General features: G+C 29.0%; 1 protein-coding gene across 1 annotated transcript in view; it reads left to right on the top strand.

The window, feature by feature from the left end:
* The window catches only part of LOC107452905 (arsenic resistance protein 2), a gene marked incomplete in the record, with an annotated part of 36,422 nt that overhangs the window by 7,694 nt on the left and 7,081 nt on the right, over window positions 1-21,647 (top strand). Inside the window, 11 exon segments of the mRNA XM_043052735.2 lie at window positions 302-475; window positions 5,667-5,836; window positions 7,203-7,308; window positions 7,729-7,765; window positions 8,812-8,920; window positions 10,671-10,880; window positions 12,311-12,438; window positions 14,474-14,614; window positions 14,752-14,946; window positions 17,656-17,820; window positions 20,161-20,577. Coding sequence (XP_042908669.1) covers window positions 302-475; window positions 5,667-5,836; window positions 7,203-7,308; window positions 7,729-7,765; window positions 8,812-8,920; window positions 10,671-10,880; window positions 12,311-12,438; window positions 14,474-14,614; window positions 14,752-14,946; window positions 17,656-17,820; window positions 20,161-20,577 — 1,852 coding nt within the window.

The following is a 21,647-nucleotide window of genomic DNA, read 5'->3' as shown; positions in this document are numbered from 1 at the left end:
ATGCAAGTCACTAATTTAAAGATATGTATGATAATTAAATATTTTATTATTAGTAAATATATAATCAGTTACTGATTCAGTAATTAAGTTTGGTGTAATTTTGCTTACAAGAACAAAATTCATTTGTGGTGGTTGCCTTGTTAATTATACTTTGTTATTATAGTATTATATCTGAGCAATAGAATATTATGTTTTTTTTTTTTAAATTTTATAATTATCTATTATGTTTTCTAAATTTTATAATTAAGTTTGAACTAGATAAATCTGGGACTGTAAAAATTTGCAAATGATTTTTTTACAGGGATGTCGATGCAGGGATCACTCAACCTCCGATGATGACTTTTAAGCAATTCCTCTCTTCACAAGATGATGGGATTGATGATCAGGAAGCTGTGAAAAAATACAATGAATACAAATTGGAGTTCAAAAGACAACAAATCAACGAATTTTTCATGAATCATAAAGATGAAGAATGGTGTGTTTGAGCTATTCATTTCGTTTTCTTTTTTTCTTCTGTTAAGACCTGTAATTATGCCTATTTTCTTAAAAACAAAGGAAGCATTAATGCGTACAGTAAAATAATTTTTTTTTTTTCAGTTTTTTTAGTTTTTTTTTTTTTTTTTTTTTTTTTTTTTTTTTTTTTTTTTTTTTTTTTAGAAATTTTGTTATTTATGAGTAACTAAATTTCTACAAAATGAATTTGAAAAGCACTGTTAATTATTGATTCCAAAGATATTAGTTTTTTTTTTCCCCAACTGTTTAGAAAAAGTCAAGGAAATACAATCCATGGGGTTGGGATTTTGTGTACTTCTCATTAGGCTATCTTTGGGTATATATTTTTTAAAGAATTCTCCATATTTAATTAAATTTAGATGGGTAATCGAAATTAACCAATTTTTAAAATGCGATATCTTAAATTTGTTATTGAAAGTATTTTCATATTAATTGAAATTGGTGTTAGAATGAATAATAATTTATTCTGGCAGCTACATGTCTTGTTTCACATGGGCTACCTAAATATGTACTCTTAGTTTATTATCTAATTTTTTTAAAAATATATTTTGCATCGATGAAATCTGCATAGTTAAGACAGTTCTAAATTTTAATTTAAAAGTCATAAAAATTTTTTAAAAAAATTATTAATTTTGTTTACTAAGGTTTTGGTTGAATTAGGATTTTTTTTTATTGCTTTCATTTTTAAAGAAAAGCTGATGTTATGGGTAATACTAATAAAAAGTTTTATCTGCCTTAATAAATTTTTTGTCGGTCTTAGGTCAAAACAAATTTAGCTAGCTTTCATTTTCTATTTTCTGGTTGAATTAATGTCTTAGATCAAGTTTCAGTTAAGCTTTAATTCTCTTCACAAACAATATATACATATTTATAAGCAAAAAATAGAGCCCTTGTTTGTGAAATGTTTGCCAAACTCAGACTGTTAGGGTGGAGTTATACAACTTTTAAAACTATTGTGGAATAGTGAGTGTATGATCAGGGCTCCCAAATGGTCCTTTTATCCCTTCAAATTCTTTTTTTTTTTTATTAAGTAAAGTTGATTTTTGTCCTGTTTTCAATAGTTTGATCCTCTAGGTCCTCTTTTGATTGATTTGAGGTGCGACAACCTCTTTCCTTATCATTCAGGTCCTTTGAAAGCTAATCATGTTGAGGGTAGTTTACATTGCACTGTTGTATTTATAGATCGTAACCACTGTTATTGAACCTGGGAATCAACACTAATCAAGATTTTAAACATATGTTTAGGGAAGTAAATGACAGCAAAGCTTAATTACTTCAAAATTTTCGTATTTCTTTTATTCCGTAAAAAGCCTACCAAAAGAGCAGTTTCTGAAATCAGTGTTATTTAAAAATAAGTTACCAAGTTGAGAAACTTATTGCTGCATTTCTATCTCTTAGGATCTTGTATCTAAATTATTCCTGTTCAGCTGCTTTTTTGGTATTTATGTAAAGATCGCTGACCAAATAATTTACTGTGGTATCTGAATATTAATATTTCTCCCGTAACTCCTTTTTAATTACAAATGATCCACTGTTTACTTTTTCTGTTGTTAAAACATGTTGGAAGCCCTCGATGGTATGTCTCTGGTCCATAGTTTGCGATCAAAATAGGCACTTATATGATTGAAGTCCAGATTCACTAAAGTTTTAATAAATATAGAACTTTAAAATGCATGGTTATATATATTTTTTTTTAAGAATTGACTTTGTTTTATTGATACGACCAGAACCATTTTTTAAGGATAAAAAAAGTTTTTCTTTTTAATCTATAATTTTTTTAAATAATTTTCTTAGTAGAAAGTGTAGAGCTATGCTTCCTATTAATCTTACTATTTACATAATGGGATTATGAGATATTAATTTTATTTTTGCATCTGAAAATTAGATTGTGATCAGAGTTGCTTAAATTATACAAATTTGTTTGTTATATTTATGATAAAACTTATAAAAAATTATTTGAAGAGAAATAAACTTGCTAATTGCATTTTATTTTCAATATCTTTGTGCAAGGCATGTTAGCAATTTTATTGTCTTTTCTAGTGTTGTAAAACACCAGCTCCATGGAGGCTTTTTAATATTATAAAAGGAGTCATAACTTTTAGTAAAAGATAAGTAGTGCTTTTAGTAGGTTAGTACAGTAGTCCCTAGTCCCTCACTATATTGTGCATGTTAGTGAAGGAAAATTTAAAAAAACATGAATTAACAACAAAATTTTATTATTATTATCTAAGTAACTGTTGCAAAATAACAAAAATTACTCTTTTATTTTTAATGAAAGATGAATTTAAAGTGATCCTATCCATACTTATGAAATAGTGAACTATGGACCATGTATCGTAGTTTGAGAAGAATTCTAATACAGTATGGGACCCCTAATCCGATAGGACTCGAAATTCGCCATTTAATCCGATCTATTGGTTTTTATGAAATTAACAGTATAATTTGAATTATCGTAATGTTTGGGGGCTATATTGGAATTTCCGAAATTCGGCATATTCCAAACTACGGATTTTAGTTGCCAGATTTGGAGTCCTATACTGTAATTTTAATTCTAATGAATTCTTAAAACAAATTCTCATTTTTTTCTTTCTAGAAACTGAAAAGTTTTTTCGTGTTTTTAAAATTATTATATATAAAAGAAATTTTAGGCATGTACGAGGATGTTGGAATTTATTTTCAATATTATTAAGAAAGGGGAAAAGGGCCACAAATCTAAAATGTTTTATATAGCAAGGGACTATTGTATTGATATTTTTATTAATAGACTCCTTGTTGCAATATATTACTTTGCCTCTTTTGTGCTGGAACAAACAATGTGTTAATATTTTTTCCTTCACACAGTGAGCATGTTGACTCTGCCTCGAAACAAAAGATGTTTTCATCTCTCCTCTACTTTCACGATATGAACTGTCTAAATCATTCTTTTACTCGTGATGTTGATTTTGTTGTGTAGTGAATTGAATGAAATGAAAGTTGTATCATTGTGATTATGCGAAAATAAAAAGAGAATTTTAAATCGCTCTAAAAGTTATGATTAGGTTTAACCCCCGTAACGAGGGGTCGCGTTCAGAATTTTTACTCCTGCTCTTCGAGGAAGATCTATGTAAGTCAGATGTTTGAATTCTTGGTAAAGTTTTAATTACTGTTATACATTTTTTTATTCTTTTCATTTTTGTGTGCTGCTTTGTTATCTATGTCTTTGTGTAACTATAGTATAAGTTAATGAATTTGATAAAGTTTAAGTTTCCGCCTAAGAGAAATATGTATTTTGTAGTTAAACTAAAAATACACTATGCATATTAAGATTTGTATTTTTAATCGTAAAAGATTTTTAATAGTTTTTTGGCATGTAATTAATGAATTTGGGCTCATTTTTAAAAAAGAAAAATTTTATACGATAAAAATACTTATTAATAGTAATGCTATGAAAGCAGGCAAAATAACGACATATAACGACTCTAGCGACATAAACAGACCTATCAAGTAAAATGTTATCCAAGATACTCTTACTTTAATATTTATAATTTAATCAATGCAGTGACTGCAAGCAAAATATCTGATAAATAATATCTAGCCTAATAGTGTAAATTATAATAGAAATGCTGCATATTATCAAGCAATGTATGTTTTTTAAAAAAAATTTTAAATCAGTTGCAAAGTTAACTTGTACTGAAGAATACAAGTAGCAAAACCAGGATTTGTTCTAGCATTTTTTTAAGACAGAACCACAATACATTTTGCGATGCAATAAATGCATTATCATTATTAGGGCATATTCCATCGAATTCATTGCTGAATGGTTAATAAATTAATATTGTGCATTTAATTTGACGCAATTTGAAGAAGGAAATTAAAAATGTTTGCAGAAAATTAAAAATTGATGCAGTTGTAGCTGAAATAACTATTGTATTGCAAGTTGCCATATCGATTGTCATTCTAAATTACAAAAAATGCATGATTTTCACAATTTTATTTAACTTGAAGACACATTTCTAAATTTGTAAAATTAATATCTGGTATAAAATATCAATATTTCAAAAATACTTGTGGAATTGTTCGGGGGGGGGGATAATTATCTGTCACAAAACCGTAAAATGATTGAATGCAACAGAAGTGAGTAATAACATAGTATTAAATTTGAAATTTAAAAAAAAAAAATAATAGTGTGATAACAGCAGCTATTAAATCCTGAAAATTGATCGGAACCATAGCAAATTGAGCGCACTATTAACTGTTATAATTAACTGTCACAAAACCGTAAAATGATTGAATGCAACAGAAGTGAGTAATAACATAGTATTAAATTTAAAATTTTAAAAAAAAAAATATAGTGTGATAACAGCAGCTATTAAGTCCTGAAAATTGATCGGAACCATAGCAAATTGAGCGCATCACAAAGTGATGATTTAAATTCACGTGTCGTTATAACATTGTTTTTAAAATATCAGAGTTTGAAGAACCGCATGAAAAAGGGCTGTAAAAACGAAAAGCAACTCCCGATATAATGATCAAAAACAGTCTTAGATTAAAAATGTAATTGTTGTAGATCAAGAGCAAAAGGAAAGTATTACTGCAGTTATCATAATAATGAAACTGCAGTAATACCATAAAGAGATGATGAAAAAAAAGATAAATAATAGTTCAACAAAACATTTTAAAAAAATTATGTTAGTTTACGACTGAGTCTTAATGAATGATGCATGTCAGGAAGTAATAATTCAAAATTACTGAGTGGCTACTGCAACTTTTAAGAAAATATCAAAATTTTGAAAAGCCGCATTCGATAAGACACAAAAAGGATACAAGAACTAGATTTAGTTTGCAAGATATCAGGTTTTTGAAAGTTTTGCTACTGATATTTTTCTCTTAACTAGCATTTTCTTTTTTTTTAATTAGGTATATACTAGTCTACCAAATCTCCCTTCTATAACGTTACAAAAGGGCCGGTTAGAATATTATAAATGGTTTATATAATACGCTGTTTGATTTTGATATAACGCTGTAATTTCCTTTCATAGGCATAGTTTGCTAAGCAAGCCCATTTATCGGGAATAGTAAAAAGAAAATTTTAAAAAGATTTCGAGGCTAGTCTTTTTTTATTGTATTAATATTAACCATTTCTTATTTTAAAAAATGTTTCTCTGAAATTTTAGGTTTAAACTAAAACATCATCCAGAAGAAAGCCAAAAAAGGAAAGCTGAACTCCATATTGCTTTAAAACGCAGGCTTGATGTCTTCATGGAATTATTTGAGAAAGGTCTAGTGGAGAATGTTAGTGTAGATCAGGAGAAAACTGACCAGATAGTGAAATTTTTGGATGCAGGTAAATTGACTCCTTGAGGTTTACCATCAGGCAAATGCTATCTTATAATCCCTACATTTGAGGGTTAACCCATGGTGCATAGCATTTTTAAAAAAGTAGTTAAAGGTACTTATTTCCGTTTTTTAAAAACCCTTAAAGAAGCTTTTTTTCATTGGTTATTTTTAAAAAGTGCTTAATTTTCTCTTTTCAAAAATGAGGGTTTTTTTTCTTTACCCTGTCAATTTTTACCATGTATAATGAAAGAGCATGCTTTTCACATTGTTCTATCAACATTTTCACAATTTATTCAACCAATTGTTTTACATGTTTGATGAAATACTTGCGAGTTCATGTGCAACTCTGCTGCATTTTTCAAGATATTCTCAATTTTAAGCTTCATTTTCCACCCTCTGATATTGAACTGACAAATCTCTTAATCATTTTATACTGGCTAATATTATCAAGGAAAAAGTTTTTTGTCAGAAACTAGTTATTTTTATCATGATCATGTTAAGTCTTTGAAAGTTATTTTGTTAATGTACATAGTGCTTAAAAATATTTTTTGGGTGCTTTAAAAGTACTTAAAAGGTGATTATTTTTTCCACCCTCTGATATGCACCCTATATCCTTAATTTAGAGCTCTAATTTAGCTATATTGAATTATTTTTTAAATACATATCAAAATTATTACCGAAGAAGTTAATTTACATTAAAAATGACTGAAAAATTTCATTTCTGTTTTATTAGTTTTAGAAATAAAATATTTTTGTTAAAGTCATTTACTTGAACCACTAATTTTTGCTGCTGAAACAGCAAAATTTTTGCATTAACTGACATACCTTTTATGTAAAAAATAAAAGTTTTAAATGGTTCAATCATTTGTATAAATGTTATATTAATGTTAAGCAATAAGAATGTGCCCAAAGTATATGAAAATATTTCATTTGAAATGTTTACATGTCTAAATATCCCCCCCCCCCCAGTANTACCCCCCCCCCCCAGTATAATTTATTAGCATACAAATCTATCAAGTTTTTACCAAGAAATGTTCTTAAATAAAGATAATTCAGTTGTATCATGGTCATAACAAAATTTGACAAACTAAATAAAAGAGAAATGAATACATTTTTTTCTTCTTTTCATTATATTGTGGATTTTTATTTTTGGTACAACGGCAGACATTACAGTCTTGTGCTAGTTGTAAAAAATAAAAAACGTGATTTCTTCCATTTTTTTTGTTGAAAGATTTCAATATAAAAAGAAAATTATATCCTACATATATACTTACTGTGTTTATATGTTATGTAAATTTTTTGTTAATGTCATATGAATGTTTTTTTTTTTATTAAATGATCTTATTTGAATAACAATTGTTTTTATATTTTAGTTGTTATCAAGTTGGAAGGAGGAAACGATTTTGATTTGACAGTCCTTGATGCTCCTTATGAAGAAGAAAAAACGAAAGAGACTAATAGTAATCAACCATTCACAGGGTATATTGATTGATTGATTAATTATTTGCTATCCCCCAATGATATTATAATTTGTGTATGTGTGTTAGCAGCATTACTGCTAAGACCCCAGAGGATTTTCAGTGCAGTAATATTTTAAATCAGTACAGTTAATCAGTACAGCTTTTTAAACAAATTTTTCTATGTTAGAGGTGGCTGTATTCCTATAAATAGAAAATTTAGAAAATGTTACTTTCAACCCCTGCAATGAAATAATAGTAGTATAAAAAGGGGGGAATCTTTATGGCTTAAAAGCAATAAAGAACATGGGAGGGGAGATCTTTAAGACATAAGAATTAAATGTTTGAGGTGAATTATAGGCAAGAAATTTGTAATTTTAGCTTGGTTGTATATTGGTTAATTGATTTTTCAATTATCTGATTTTCTAATTTTCCCTTGTAGTTCTGAAAAGAAAGATGATGTGGACATGGATGAAAAGGTAATTAATATTTCTTCCTTTAATTAAACTTAACTGGTTCAGATTTTTAAGGCTAGACTAACAATAAATTACCACTCTGAAAATTATATAATTGTTAGCTAGTACAATAGATTTTCCAATATGAGATGATAGTTTTAATTTTATGCACCCGTTTCCCACTTTTTTTTTGCCAATATTTCTGAGAAAAATGTGCTGTTTAACAACTTGTTCACAGTATTTAAAAGCGTTAAGCATGAATGGGGTGAAATATGACACAATGTAAAGGAATGCAGATTATTTGAAGTCCCTACACCTGCAAGCTTAAGGCTGAAAGAGTCCACTATATTATAAAAAAATTGAGCCGACTGTAACCAAACTACTAATTTCTCTGCTGTTCTTTATAAGCATTTTAAATAACATTGTTAAATACGTAACATGTACAAAAATAATATACTTATTTAAACTGGTCAAGTTTATATTATCTGAATAGCAAGTAAATCTGATTGCCATAAGTAAAAAATATATACATATTATTACTTCTAATAAGCATTGACTACTTGCTACAGTTTTTTGGCAAATAGCATGAGATAAAAATTTATTTATTTTCAGTTATCAGTTACATTTTCATGCAGAAATAATAAGAAATTAAAAAGAAACCTCATCTCTTATACTCTGATCGTTAATAATCATTAAATGGCAAGGTTATGTAATTAGTTTTTTTCTGTTTTATTTGAAAGTTTGAAACCAATTTGAACAGTTTTAATTGAAAATTTCATTATTTTCAAATTCCTTTTTTAACATAATTATTATTCTAGTAAAACTTAGTGCAAATTTTTAAAGTTTTTCCGCTTCCTTCTTTAGTTGACTTATGTTATTGCTTATTGCTATTGTAAATGTGGTTTTTTCATTTTAAAATGTTTTAGTGCAAAATTAAAATTTCGTGGGAATAAGTTTAAATGACTGGCAAAATGTATCAATATGTTTATATGTATAAAGAATAATTCTTATTAAGTTAACCACTATAGTTTATTTTATTATTCAATTGAATTAATTTTTTTTGATCTTAGGTGGATGAACCTAAAAAGTCCAAGAAAAAAAGAAAACATTCCCACAGTTCCCAGTCTGGGGAGGACAGCTCGTCAGGATCTGAATCGGAGGTGGAATCCTTACCCCCAGGTTTGTTTATTGTTTTTCTATCTTCTTAACTCATGATGTCCGGCTGATCGTAAAGACACAATTCCGAATGAAACGCCGAAGTCAAGCATCACTGGGTGTGTTCGGGTAGCGGTTGGGTGACAACTTATTTAATAGTATTGTAACTTTTATTTAAAAATAATAATGGAAACTTAAACAACCACCATGTTGCAATAAAGATTCAAAAAAACTTATATGTATTTCATCCAACAACAAAAACATATCATAAAAACAATTTCAACAATTACTTTCAAAGTACAGTCAAACCCCGCTATAGTGAACTCCCGGATATAGTGAAGGAAATGTTCGGTTCCGTGCCTTGCTATACATGTATAATGTTATTTTTTGTGGATATAGTGAACCCAAAAAATGAAGAAGTTGGATATAATGAACTTTTGTCTGTCTTCGACTGATTTTTTTCTTAATTTTTTTTGTAATAATTTTGAAATTTCTACTTCAAAATAAATACATATACTGATTTTTTCAACAATCTATAGGTATCAGGTGTAAGGTGTCAGTGGGATCAATATGCATTTTCTGTCAGGGGTAATGAATAATTATTCATTATTGGACAAAGGGTTGGACACTAATCTGTGTTGATAAGGCCTTTTGCTCTCAGTTCAGTTTAAAAAAGCCTGCAACGAAGTTTTTCAAATTTAACTATGGCGAGCAGTAAGCGTAAAACATTCTCTATTGATGATAAAATGGACATAATCAGAAAAATTTAAAATGGATGTTATCAAGCTGATATTTGCAGGGAATATAAACTATCCAAATCTACAGTTTGAAAAATAACAGTAATAAAAAATAACACAATTTTTGCTACTACATAATATTTTTCAGTCATTTATTTGAATGATGAGTAATCAAAGGAAGGAGTTTGGGAATCATTAGTTAAATTGCCTGCGTTACGGATTTGGTGAACGTAACCGAATGAAACGTATAGTGAACCGAAAATTCAGTCCCTTGAAAGTTCACTATAGTTTGACTGTATTTACAAATATCTTAAAATTTCTTTCCATAAAAATGTGCATGAAATATAATCTGTAACATTCATTTCCAAAAAGAAAATATATATATATATTTATGCAGTTCACATGAAGATGAAAAGAGTGACATCATTCAAGACATAAAATGATTAAAAATTCATTCTTTTTTATTTTTATTTTTTTAAAGCTAGATAGGTGATAACAGATATTTCGAATGTCAACTGGAGATTCTGAACACATTTCAATGTTACCTAAAATAGCAAGAAATGTATTAAATTTTTAAACTAATACTGCATATCCTGTTGTATAAGTAGACTGCTGAAAAATTTATGAAGTTAAGTTTCACTGGTTGATTTCAGTTAGCGGGTGGGTGGCCACTTTGATCAGCCTGCTTAGGGACCGAGGATGTGCAGTATCGGTCCTCATTAAACTGTTCTACCTTAAAGTGCTCCACTTTGCACTCATGTTGTCAGGCTACCGAAGTAGGGTTATCCTCTGGGGTGGTTGTTTCCCAGACCGTCGCCAATAGCCTATTGTGCAACTCTAGTGCGACGTAAATAAAGTACCTACCTGTAGGTAAAACAAATTTAAAGTTCATGAAACAAAGTCTAAATGATGTCTTGCTGGTACCAATATTTCTATGCTATATTGTCAAGTTCCATAAAAGATTGATCAGTTTATAGATTTGAGACACCCTCTTTAATTTGACAAAATGTTAACTCTTTATGGTTTATATTTGTTAGAAGAAAGTAGGGATGACAATGAAGAGTTGACTGAGAACGGCATCAAAGAAGAACCAGTGTCTCCAAGGCCGGCATCTAGATCTGCTTCTGAGAAGGACAAAGATGATAGTTTAGACAAGTCTGATATTGTTGACAAAGAAGCTTTTCCAGACAGTGAAAAAGTTGAGACTGCAGAACCGGGGGGAGAAGAAGACGCAGATAAAGCAACAGGTATTGTGGTTTGGCAAGTCCCCTATTTAAAATTCTTTTAAGATTTTGAATGATGTCTCAATATTACATTAATTAATTGACAGGGAAGAAAATTTATGTGTATTTAATGTAAACATTTATCGTTATCTTTGTCTTGCTAAGCGGGATGTAATGCACGTAAGATGTTAAAAAGCAAAGGAAAATATTTTATTGGATTAGATTATTCTCCCCCAAAGTTTCTCTAAGATGGGGGGCAGGAATTCTAGAGTCGACAAGAATTATACAAACGTGCATATATATATATTAATTATAATTAACTGTAAGGAAGGCAATTAAATATTTTAGAAACCTTCTGCGAAAATAAATCACGATCCCCCCATTAAAAATTTGTAACTCCCTGTGATTTTCTCTGATATTTGCTTTCATTTTCTTGTTAAATGTAATAATCTTGATTTAGCTCAAATAAAGGACTTTTTGTGCAGATCTGACCGCAATAATGCTGTTGATCACGAAATTATGGAGCCTTAATCTCCAAAACCCCCACAATGGGCTGTTACAGGAATGTTTTACTTATAGGATGACTTAGCATGAAACAGAACACGTCTTTAATTCTTTTTATGAATTTTTGAGTTTATTATTGCTCAAGAATCTTTTGTCTTCCTGTAATCAAAACCGGGGTAGTTTTTTTTCCCCCAACTTTTTCTTTACCAGAACTTTAACTCTTATTCGAGTTTTTTCCCTGTTAAGAATATTTTAAAAGTCAAGTTATTCATGTGCCTTATGTAAGCTTATATTTCTCTTTCAGCAAAATATATACAACCATAAGCACCATTAGGCGCTTACTTTATATTTATATCCAGACTCAGACAGACTTAATATTTAAACAAACCCAGGGTTGTTTTTCCAGGATTCATTTGACCCTTTTGACCCGACTTGCAGCATTAAAATTTCAAGTATAAAAAGCAGTTCATGCTGACATATTAAAATAAGTATACTATGAGTTTAAAGTTTTCCCAGAAATCTCCTGAGACAATATGTCCCAATTGTCTTGAATATTGTGAAAATACCTATATATTGCATGGGAATAAATAATGAAAATAATATAAATGCATCAAATTATTCATTCTGCAAAATTGGGATCTGCTTATCCATTAGGGATTAAAGTTCAATTTTAGGAGGGATGTATCCTATTTCGGTCGAAAGGCTTCGGGGAGAAGCCATAATTTGGGAACTTATATTCAAATAGAAACTTTTATTTTAAAATGTACATTTTCTGCATTTTTAATCTTGTAGTTATTCAAGTGGTAAACAACTGTTCTTTCCAATTCTTTTTTAAGCTCTATTTATTTTAAACTATAATTTAATTATAATATTATTTAATATTTAATTATAAAAGAGTATAATAGTTGAACTCTGGAATAAATCTTGTTTAATATTTCATGATTTTTTAGATGCTGAAAAGGCTGAAGGAGAAGTGGATGAGGAATCATCTGAACCAAAGCCAAGAGCACTTCATAAAACTCATTCTATTTTTCTACGTTATTTAGCCCCATCTATCACAAAACAAGAAGTAGAAGCAGTAAGTATAAACCTGTGTAACCATTTAAAAAGCAAAGAAAGAAATGTATGTCGAATTCCAAGTAGAAGTGGATTGAGAATTAATATTGTTTTCTTGCTATGAGAGTTAATTTATTATTATTTTTTAATTATACTGTTAATAGTTAAAATGATAATATTCTTAACGTGTGTAACTTATTTTTTCTTCAAATTTCCTCGGATGGAAAAAATTTAAACTACATTTGAGTCGAGTTAAAATCTGGACTTTTTAGTATACTTTTAAAGGTTCTGCCAAAATTTCATTTTCAAATATGTCTCTTTAATTTAAGGTATAAGTAAGGTATTAATATTTATAGCATTATTTCTTTCACGTGACTAGTCTTTGAATAGAAACTGATGCTTTAGTTTTATCATCAACTATAATTTTCTTCTGAAAACTAATGGCAAGAGATTCTACACATTAAAAGTTTTAAAAAAAATGTTTTTAGATACATTAGCTTTTTCAATAATTATTATAATACAGTCGTATCCCACTTTACCTTTTTCAATAATTATTATAATACAGTCGTATTCCACTTTATGGAATTCCTAGACACCGAAGCTATGCAATCGAAAGTTTGTTATATCGATATTAGGAATTTCAACATTAATCAGAACGTTTTAATTTTTCGCATTAAAAAAAATTTATTTAATTACAGTTTTGATCTGTTTGTACTCTACAGGTAGAAAATAACAAATCAGTATTTTGAAAACTCACTAAAACAACTAAATTGAAAGAAACAATGGATTGTTTATTATAACTTACCTATCAGAAATTACATGATCGGTAATTTTTTTTCTGTATAAATGATTTAGAATCGATAGAATTTATAAACTTCTCCAAATTACGCACATTTTCAAACAACTGAACTGGAGATCACTATTTTGGAAAGCCACATGTATTTTTACTTCTTCAAACAGGGGTGAAAGTTTTCCGTCTTTTTTAAAGAACCACAAGACGGAACGAAACGGAATATTAATATTAAATAAATTCTAAGTTAGTTTTTTTTTTTATTTTATGCAATTCAGTGGGAAAAGTCCCAATCGACCGATTAATTAATTCTTTATTTTCCCCAGTTCCGTAAGTAGGTTAACGTCAGAGGAGAGAACTGGTTTTCTCACCTTCCTGTTTAAAGTTGATCAGTAAGTTCCACACTTGCATGAATAAATTTCCTTTTTTATTTTTCTTTAGAAAAAAAAATTGCTATTGGTTTTGTTTATACTCCTGAACGATATAATAAATATTGAATTTTTATAAGCCTTATTCGTATTTTGTGTATTTTAATTTTTATTGAAAAGTTCACAATTTTTATGAAAAAAATTCATATATAATTTTTTGTTTACTTAAAATTATTGGGCGAGACATGCCCACTTCTGATTTTGATATTTTCAGTCTTGACAATTTTTGAAACCTTCACCCCTGTCTTCAAACATGAATGGGTTGGGGTTTAGTCTTTTCAGGGTTCGGAGTCATTCGTCTCTTTCGACATGTCCCTTTCATATCTGAAACTTTTTATTTTGAAGATGCAGAAATATTTGTATTCTGAGATCATTGTGTACTTTTGAAGAATGGAAAAGTGTTTTGATCATGAGAAAAATCTAGAATTTTTGCTTACTTTCACCTTTGTTAAATCGGATTACGAATTTTGTTATGTCAGTATTTTTAATTCATTGTTTGTTTTTATGGAGATTCATTTGAGGATTCAGAAAATATTTGTTACATTAAAATTTTTTGCTTTTACAGGATTTACTGTATTTTTAAAGCTTTTCATCATTAATATCATAATTGAAATTAGTGTTTTACAATTTTTTTAAAATTGCCTTTAAATTAAGTAATAATATAGTAATTTTCACTTTTGAAGCATAAGAAGGTAAGTTTTGTTATTGTAAAATTTAAGTTGAGACATTTGTTCAAAAGTTTTAAAACTGGAATATAATAACAAAGTTGAATCTATTAAAATTCAATTTACATAAGTAGTATTTGATTGGGTGTTGCAATAAATTTTTTTATATTTTAGATGTGTAAAAGATTTCCAGGATTTCTTCGGGTGGCCATAGCTGATCCACAAACAGAACGAAGGTTCGTGCGAAGAGCTTGGGTTACTTTCGAAAGATCGGTCAATATTAAGGAGATATGTTGGAAACTTAATGGAATTAGGGTAACTAGGATTAGTCTTTCTATATTTATGCAAAATTGATCTGTTTCTTATAAATTTATAGAATTTTTTTTCTTTCTTCAATACCTAAAACTGTTATGTTTTCAATCTGTATCTAAGATTAAAATTTTTTCTTTAAGCTTCGCGACAGTGAGCTTGGTGCGATTGTGAATAGAGATCTGAGCAGACGTATTCGATCTGTCAATGGAATATCGTCACATAAGCAGGTTGTTCGTGCTGATATAAAGTTAGCAGCGAGAATTATACAAAATTTAGATAAACAGAAGAAATTGTGGGAAGACGAGGAAATAAAGAAGGAAGAATTGGATGAAAGGGTAATTATTTCTCCTATCTTCCTACTGTTGCTATTTAACTACCTTTTTTTCTCACTCCTTTTTCTAAAATGAATTAGTTTTAAAAATGTAATGTATTTTTTATAACTATCTGAAAAAAACCTAGTATCTAATAAATTGTTGCTCTTTTAAAATTACATTTAAAAAATTCTGATTTCCTCTTGTTACTTAAATAGGCAAGTAAGGAATGAAATAAAAATTTCATGCAGTATTTAATGCACATATAGCTGTTAAATTTACTTAACTGGGAGTTTTCTTTTTTTAAAAAAAAATAGGAATATAACGTAAATTAATTCCTTGAGAACATAGAATTGTTAGGAAATTTTTTATATTGGAAAAATCAGATTGATTTTCTTAATTGTAATTGTTTTACCATCCGTTACTCCCACCTTTTTTTTTAGATGAATATTGATCGTCAAACAGTTGGAATATCGTCAACTTGGCAATACTTTGCTTGCATTAAAATTTGATCCAGTATAACCCTGTTAAACTAGAATGTCACGTGAAACTCTCCCATGTTTGTTAAATGAATTTAAAAACCTTTAACCGTTTTGGAGACTGTGGGACTATGTAGTTTAAGAAAGACATGTTGTGGTGCTGGTGGTGGAAGAAGGGGTTAGGATGTTTACTGCTGTTTATAAAAGTATGTTTTTTTTCTCCCAGTCCCTGAGCTGAATCCATTTATCATTCTAGTTTGTTTTTATGCTTTGAGTTTTTTTTTTTTTTTTAAATTTTTTCTATTTTTTCTCTATTTCTTTCTTTTTTTTTATTTCTAAAAATTAGTTGATTATAATTTAATAATAAATTTTATCCTGCACTCTTTTTCTAAAAGCTTTTGATCACCCCATCCAATGAAATTGTTGAATTATTTTTTCCCAGCTAAACCAACCAATCACTCATTTTCTTACAATTGCTAATAACAATGTTTGTTGGCTAATCGTTACAAGTGTTGCATTGATGCTTAGATTCTTAATTTCATTTTAACTTTTTATAAAAAAAAATTTAAACACAAATAGATCTTCCAACTATATGTTAACATTTAATTATACTGTTTTGTCCCCTGGATTGGTAGACTGAAGTAGACCAGTTTCGCCTGGTCTACTTCTTTAATTAAAATTCTCCTAGTTTTTGTACATTTTATAAAATTCCCTAAAATTGAGCCCTGCGGCAGAATCGTGGCGACATTGTTGCAGAATGTTACTGAGTTCTTGCAGAAAGATTTTTCCTTTGGTATGTAAAAAACTTTGATTTTCTCTTCTGCAGAGATTTTCGAAAGATTTTTTCTTTTCAGAATTTAAAAGGTACTTTTCTCGAGCATTGGAGTGGACATAAAATGTTTGTGATTTTTCTGTTCTCGTTTGAGAATAATGAAAAATAGTAATGAAGTAAAAAGTTTAGGTTTTCTTTTCTACAGAAATTTTAGTTCTACTTTTTTATGCAATTATTACTGTTGATTTTCGCATAGCTTCTAAAATCAAATATTTTTAATACTGTATTATTTATTACAACCACTGAATCTCAAAATAAAAACATGCATTTAATAATCCCTTTTTTAAAGAGTCTGATTTTCGTTAATTATCGATCAATCTTTTTTTTTTCTTTGGTAGTTACTGCTATGAATTTCGCGGTAATTTTTTTTAATGGGATGACAAAAAATATAAAAAAAATTGTCTTTTCCCCTTGCAAAATGTAAGAATATCAACATAATATTAGAATTAAAAAAATATATTACACATTCAATGAAAAGGTTTTTTTTTTCTTTGAAGTTGACGTTTCTGTTACTTTAAATTGGTAACATGTACATTTGTAATTTTTAAAAGTGTCTTCCAGAAAGATAGAAAGATATTAGTATTAAATTAGAGAGGTGTGTCGCAGATTATTGCTTGCTTGAATATTTAAATAAGTATTACTAATACATGATGAAGCGAACCTCATTTACAGAGATTAGTTCAAAACTTTTTTTATTTAGAACTGTCTTTTTTAATTAATTTTAAAGAAATCTTTTAAGTATCTTTGATGAATTAAATGCCTGTTAGCATTCGAAATTATGAGTAAACAGACTTCATACATTTCAAGCATGTTTAATGTCAATCATAACTGGAAAATATTGCAGTTTTTGCTATTTTGATGACTATAAAAATCTAAAATTCCCTATGTTTGAAACATTTTGTACATCTTGCAACAACTACAGTAGGGAACCGATTATCCGGAACGATCGAGACCATCGCTATTCCGGATAACTGATTTTTCCGGTTTTCTGAATCGCTACAAAAAGCTGTTTTTTTATTGTTAAACCCAACTAAAAATAGAAAAATATTTAGAAATAATCTTAAAAACAAGAAGAAAAAACGATGAAGTAATACACTGATGATTATTTCTAAAATGATGGTAAGGTAAACATCTTTCAAAAAAGAAAGAAAAATCCTAAAATCTTATGAGGAAAAAAAAATTTTTTTTTTTTTTTAATAGCGGGAAAATTTATCGAATTTCATTCCGGTTTTTTGGTTTTCCGGTTTTCTGTTTCCGGATAACGGGTTCTGTACTGTATCATGAAATTCATATTATTTCGTAATATCTACTGGGACTTTTCCTGTTCATGCTGGCAGCTATACTTCTAATTCTGTAAGAATGATAGTGGGTGTGCTTCAAGGTTGCTACATGCTTAAAATAATTCTTATTTCATATATTTAGGGTGTTCTGCTTTCATCTAAAAATCCTCTTCTGAAAAATATCACTGACTATTTGATTGAAGAAGCCAGCGCAGAGGAAGAAGAGCTTCTTGGCATGGCTGAGAATGAAGCTCGGGATGGCGAAGAAGGAGGGTGCACTCTTGAGAGAGATGAATCCTTGATCAAGGTTTTTTATTTTTTTAATAAGTTTCAATTTTGTATTTTTAGAAAAAATTATTTAAATTAAAGTGTTAATAAAAAGAAATCAGTGTATAATGAATGTAATTCAATGTCATCTGATATTTCCCCATTGTTGAATCAAATGATATTTCGAAAAGGAAAAAACAAATTTTTTAATTTAAAATTTAAGTTACCTTTATAAATTCTTCTTTTTCTGTTCAAATTTATTCCATGGTATTGAATTATGACTTGTAGTATTGTATAAACTATAGTTTGATACTAAATTCGGGCACCTGTGATTACCCAAATTTTAAATAATTGATATCAATCAATAATTGTATCAATAAATAGCCATGATATTCATATTCCTGATTTTTTTTATTATTATTTTCCCCTGATTTTAATTTTTTTTTAAATCGTTCATGTCGTAAGGTTGTTAAATACCTCATTACTGTAAATTTTTTATTATAAATGTTTGAAAGCTTACCTTTGATTGATAATGATTGAGGTTGAGTACTATCAAATTAGATGTTTCATGTGTGGATTATCAGGTGATTATTCACTGATTAGTTTACAAAAGTTCTGTTTTGTCAATCAAGCTATTTTCAATTTTGCTATCCGAGTCTTTCGTGTTTTATCAGTAGTTTTTTATCTGATTGTTTAATCTTATTTTATATATTGTTATAAATTCTTTTTTTCTTCTGTAGTTTGATGCTAAATTCAGACTCCTATGATTACCCGAACTTTGAATAATTGATATCAATCGATAATTGCATCAATAAATAGACATGATATTTTTCGTATTCCTGATTTTTCTTTTTTATCACTTTTTTCTGTTTTTATATTATTTTTTTTTAATCGTTTATCCATTTTATGTTGTAAGGTTGTTAAAAACCTCATTACCTAAATTTTATATTTTAAACGGCTGAAAGCTAACCATCGATTGATAATAATTGAGGGTGAGTACTGGCAAATTAGATGTTTCAGTGTATCAGGGGATCATTCACTGAATAGTTTACATAAGTTCTGTTTTGTTAATCAAGCTATTTTCAGTTTTGCTATCTCAGTGTTTCACGTTATTTTGGTAGTTTTTTATGTGATAGTGTAATTTTATTTCATAAATAAAATTTAATCTTATTTCATGAATGAAACTTATCCAGCATTTGTTTTCGACATTTGCTATTTGTTATTAGTAAACTAGGGCTAACAGCAATCTTCTTGTCTAAATGACTTACTATAAATTAATTATTAACCAATGTCGTTCACTCAATGGTCTTAGCAGTTTTTCAAAAAAAAAAAATTTTTTTTTTTATTTTACTTAATTTTTCACCTTTTTTAAAAAATTAATTGACTGACCCGCCGAAAAAAAATTATCACCATTTCTCTTGAAATTATAATAGGCGATACCAGCACTATTAAAAACTTCTACAACTTCCTGGCAAAATTGATAAAGAAATACAGTATAGGACCCCAAATTCGGTACTCACGGGACCGACAAAATTCCGTATTTCTGAATTTTGGATCTCTTTCGGAAATTCCAATATGGCGCCCATATATTACGATAATTCAATTATCCTCTTAATTTCAGAAAATTAATTAATTCCGATAAATTTAGTTAAGTTTTGATCGTAGATTATGATGGGATGACTTTGAAACTACTCCATCTTAAGAAATTTTATTAATTAAAATAATAATCTATGTAATAGAAATAACAACATATATTTTTTATAAGCTAACAACTAATAACAATTAAAAAAAAAAGCTGACAACTAATAACGATTTTAAAAAAAGCTATCAATTAAAAAAAAAATAATTAACAGCTAATAACTAATAAAAAAAACAAGAGTATAATTTACATTGAATAAAAAGAGCCACAAAGGAAATAGGATTCATTTTGTAGTTTCAATGTCCACTGGGTGTGGTCAATTTATGGTCAAATGTGAGAGGGACAAACCAGTAGAGCACTTGCACAGCTGTCAAGATTGATTGATCAGTTTCTCCAAACTCGCATTTCTTTATTTTATTCATTGGAAGTGCAAGTGTTTTTACTTTTCCCTTTCACTTTAATTTAAACTGCTATAGGAACAGATGTTTCCTTTGACACAGATTTATTTTTTTCATGTTTTATTTATTTTTAAGAGATAAAATAAAGTTACTTACTTCAACAGAATAAAACTCCAAATAAATCGAGAATATAACTGATTTTTTTTTTCTCTTATCAAAATTTCTTTTAGAAAAAAAAAATATTTTAAGTGCTGAATTTCCGGATGCCGGATTAGGAGCCCCATACTGTATAACAATTTTGGTGCAGTATATTTTTGTTAATGAATCTGTTTTTATGCACTAGGTGTTGGACAAGCTCCTTCTGTATCTGAGAGTGGTTCATTCGGTGGATTACTACAACAGCAGCGAATATCCCAGTGAAGACGAGATGCCCAACCGTTGCGGCATAATGCACGCCCGTGGTTCTCCTCCATCCAGTAAGGTTACGCAGCAAGAGATCAATGACTATATTTCACACTTTGAGATGAAGAGTCAGGTGTTCTTGCAAAATCCAACCCAGCTAGATGAAGAAGAATGTGTGAAACTTGGCAAGAGGGATCCAGACACTGAAGTGGAGAAATTCATACAGGCAAACACTCAAGAACTGGCCAAGGACAAGTGGCTGTGTCCTTTGTCAGGGAAAAAGTTCAAGGGTCCAGAGTTTGTCAGGAAACACATTTACAACAAACATGCTGAGAAGATAGAAGACGTTAAAAAAGAGGTATGAACTTAGAAAGAATTATACTCAAGATTGTACATAAATTATTGTTTTTTTTGTTTTTCTTTAATTGGGATTTTTGTTCCCATTTTTTCTCTTTGTCTTAAAGTGTTTTTGATCAGACATCTGTTTTAATGTTTTATGGTTAGGGCCCTATAAATTATGCGGAAATTTTTTAAAAATTATGCGGCTAGGATGCGGTGATTTTTAAAAATTATGCGGCAAGGATGCGGTGTCTTTTAAAAATTATGCATGCAGGTTGCGAATGACCCAGAAAGCAATTGAAACTAAAAAAAAACTCTCTTAAAAAGTTCAACTTTCTTTCCTGTTTTAATAAAAAAAAATTTCAATGAATACAGTAAAGATTTCAACTAAATTACCTTCTTATGTATTGTACATCCATTTTTTGCATCAGAACAATTATTAAAGTTTATTAAAATGGAGAGAAGTTAGTCTAGAAGCTGCGTTTTCTTTCTAACTCTGTCTTTGTTTTGTAAAAATTTGGCCGTAGCAGGATACAGCTCTTTCATAATCTACTGAATTAGGAAGCACTGAGAGCACTTGTTTTGCTTTTTCTGTAAGTTCTGGAAATCTCTCTGAGACTACCTCTGAATTCCAGAATCTAATTAAGTCCTGGTTTGAACATTCTTTTACATATTCTTTGTAAGCAGCATACTCGAGTTTTATATCTTGACCACTCATTCCTGGAATATTCTTGAATACATCGTCGTCTTCAATATTGAGGTTGACTATTTGTTCTGGATCGAAAACTCGAGCAGCTTTCATGAAGTTTAATGCAGGTTGACTAAACTTGGGCCCGCGTTTTTTGAATACGTCTAGTTCTGGAGAGTAGTAAGTATTCAACTTTGCAATTGTTTTGTGAAACACTTCTTGAAGAAATACGTTGCGTGAATCTTTTCGTGAGTATGATGCCTGAGAATTACATCGAAGTTTAGACCGCAGATCAAAAATCTTATTGTAAGCTTTGTGAATAGATACACCACATGTTTCGAAAAAGAGAAGAGTATCCATTAATATCTGAGCGTGTTCTGCAATGAACTGAAAGTCTTTGC

This window comes from Parasteatoda tepidariorum, chromosome 2, assembly GCF_043381705.1.
Source record: "Parasteatoda tepidariorum isolate YZ-2023 chromosome 2, CAS_Ptep_4.0, whole genome shotgun sequence".
Classification (NCBI taxonomy): domain Eukaryota; kingdom Metazoa; phylum Arthropoda; class Arachnida; order Araneae; family Theridiidae; genus Parasteatoda; species Parasteatoda tepidariorum.
Note: the sequence above shows the minus strand (reverse complement) of the source record. Positions and strands in the feature narration are given on the sequence as shown.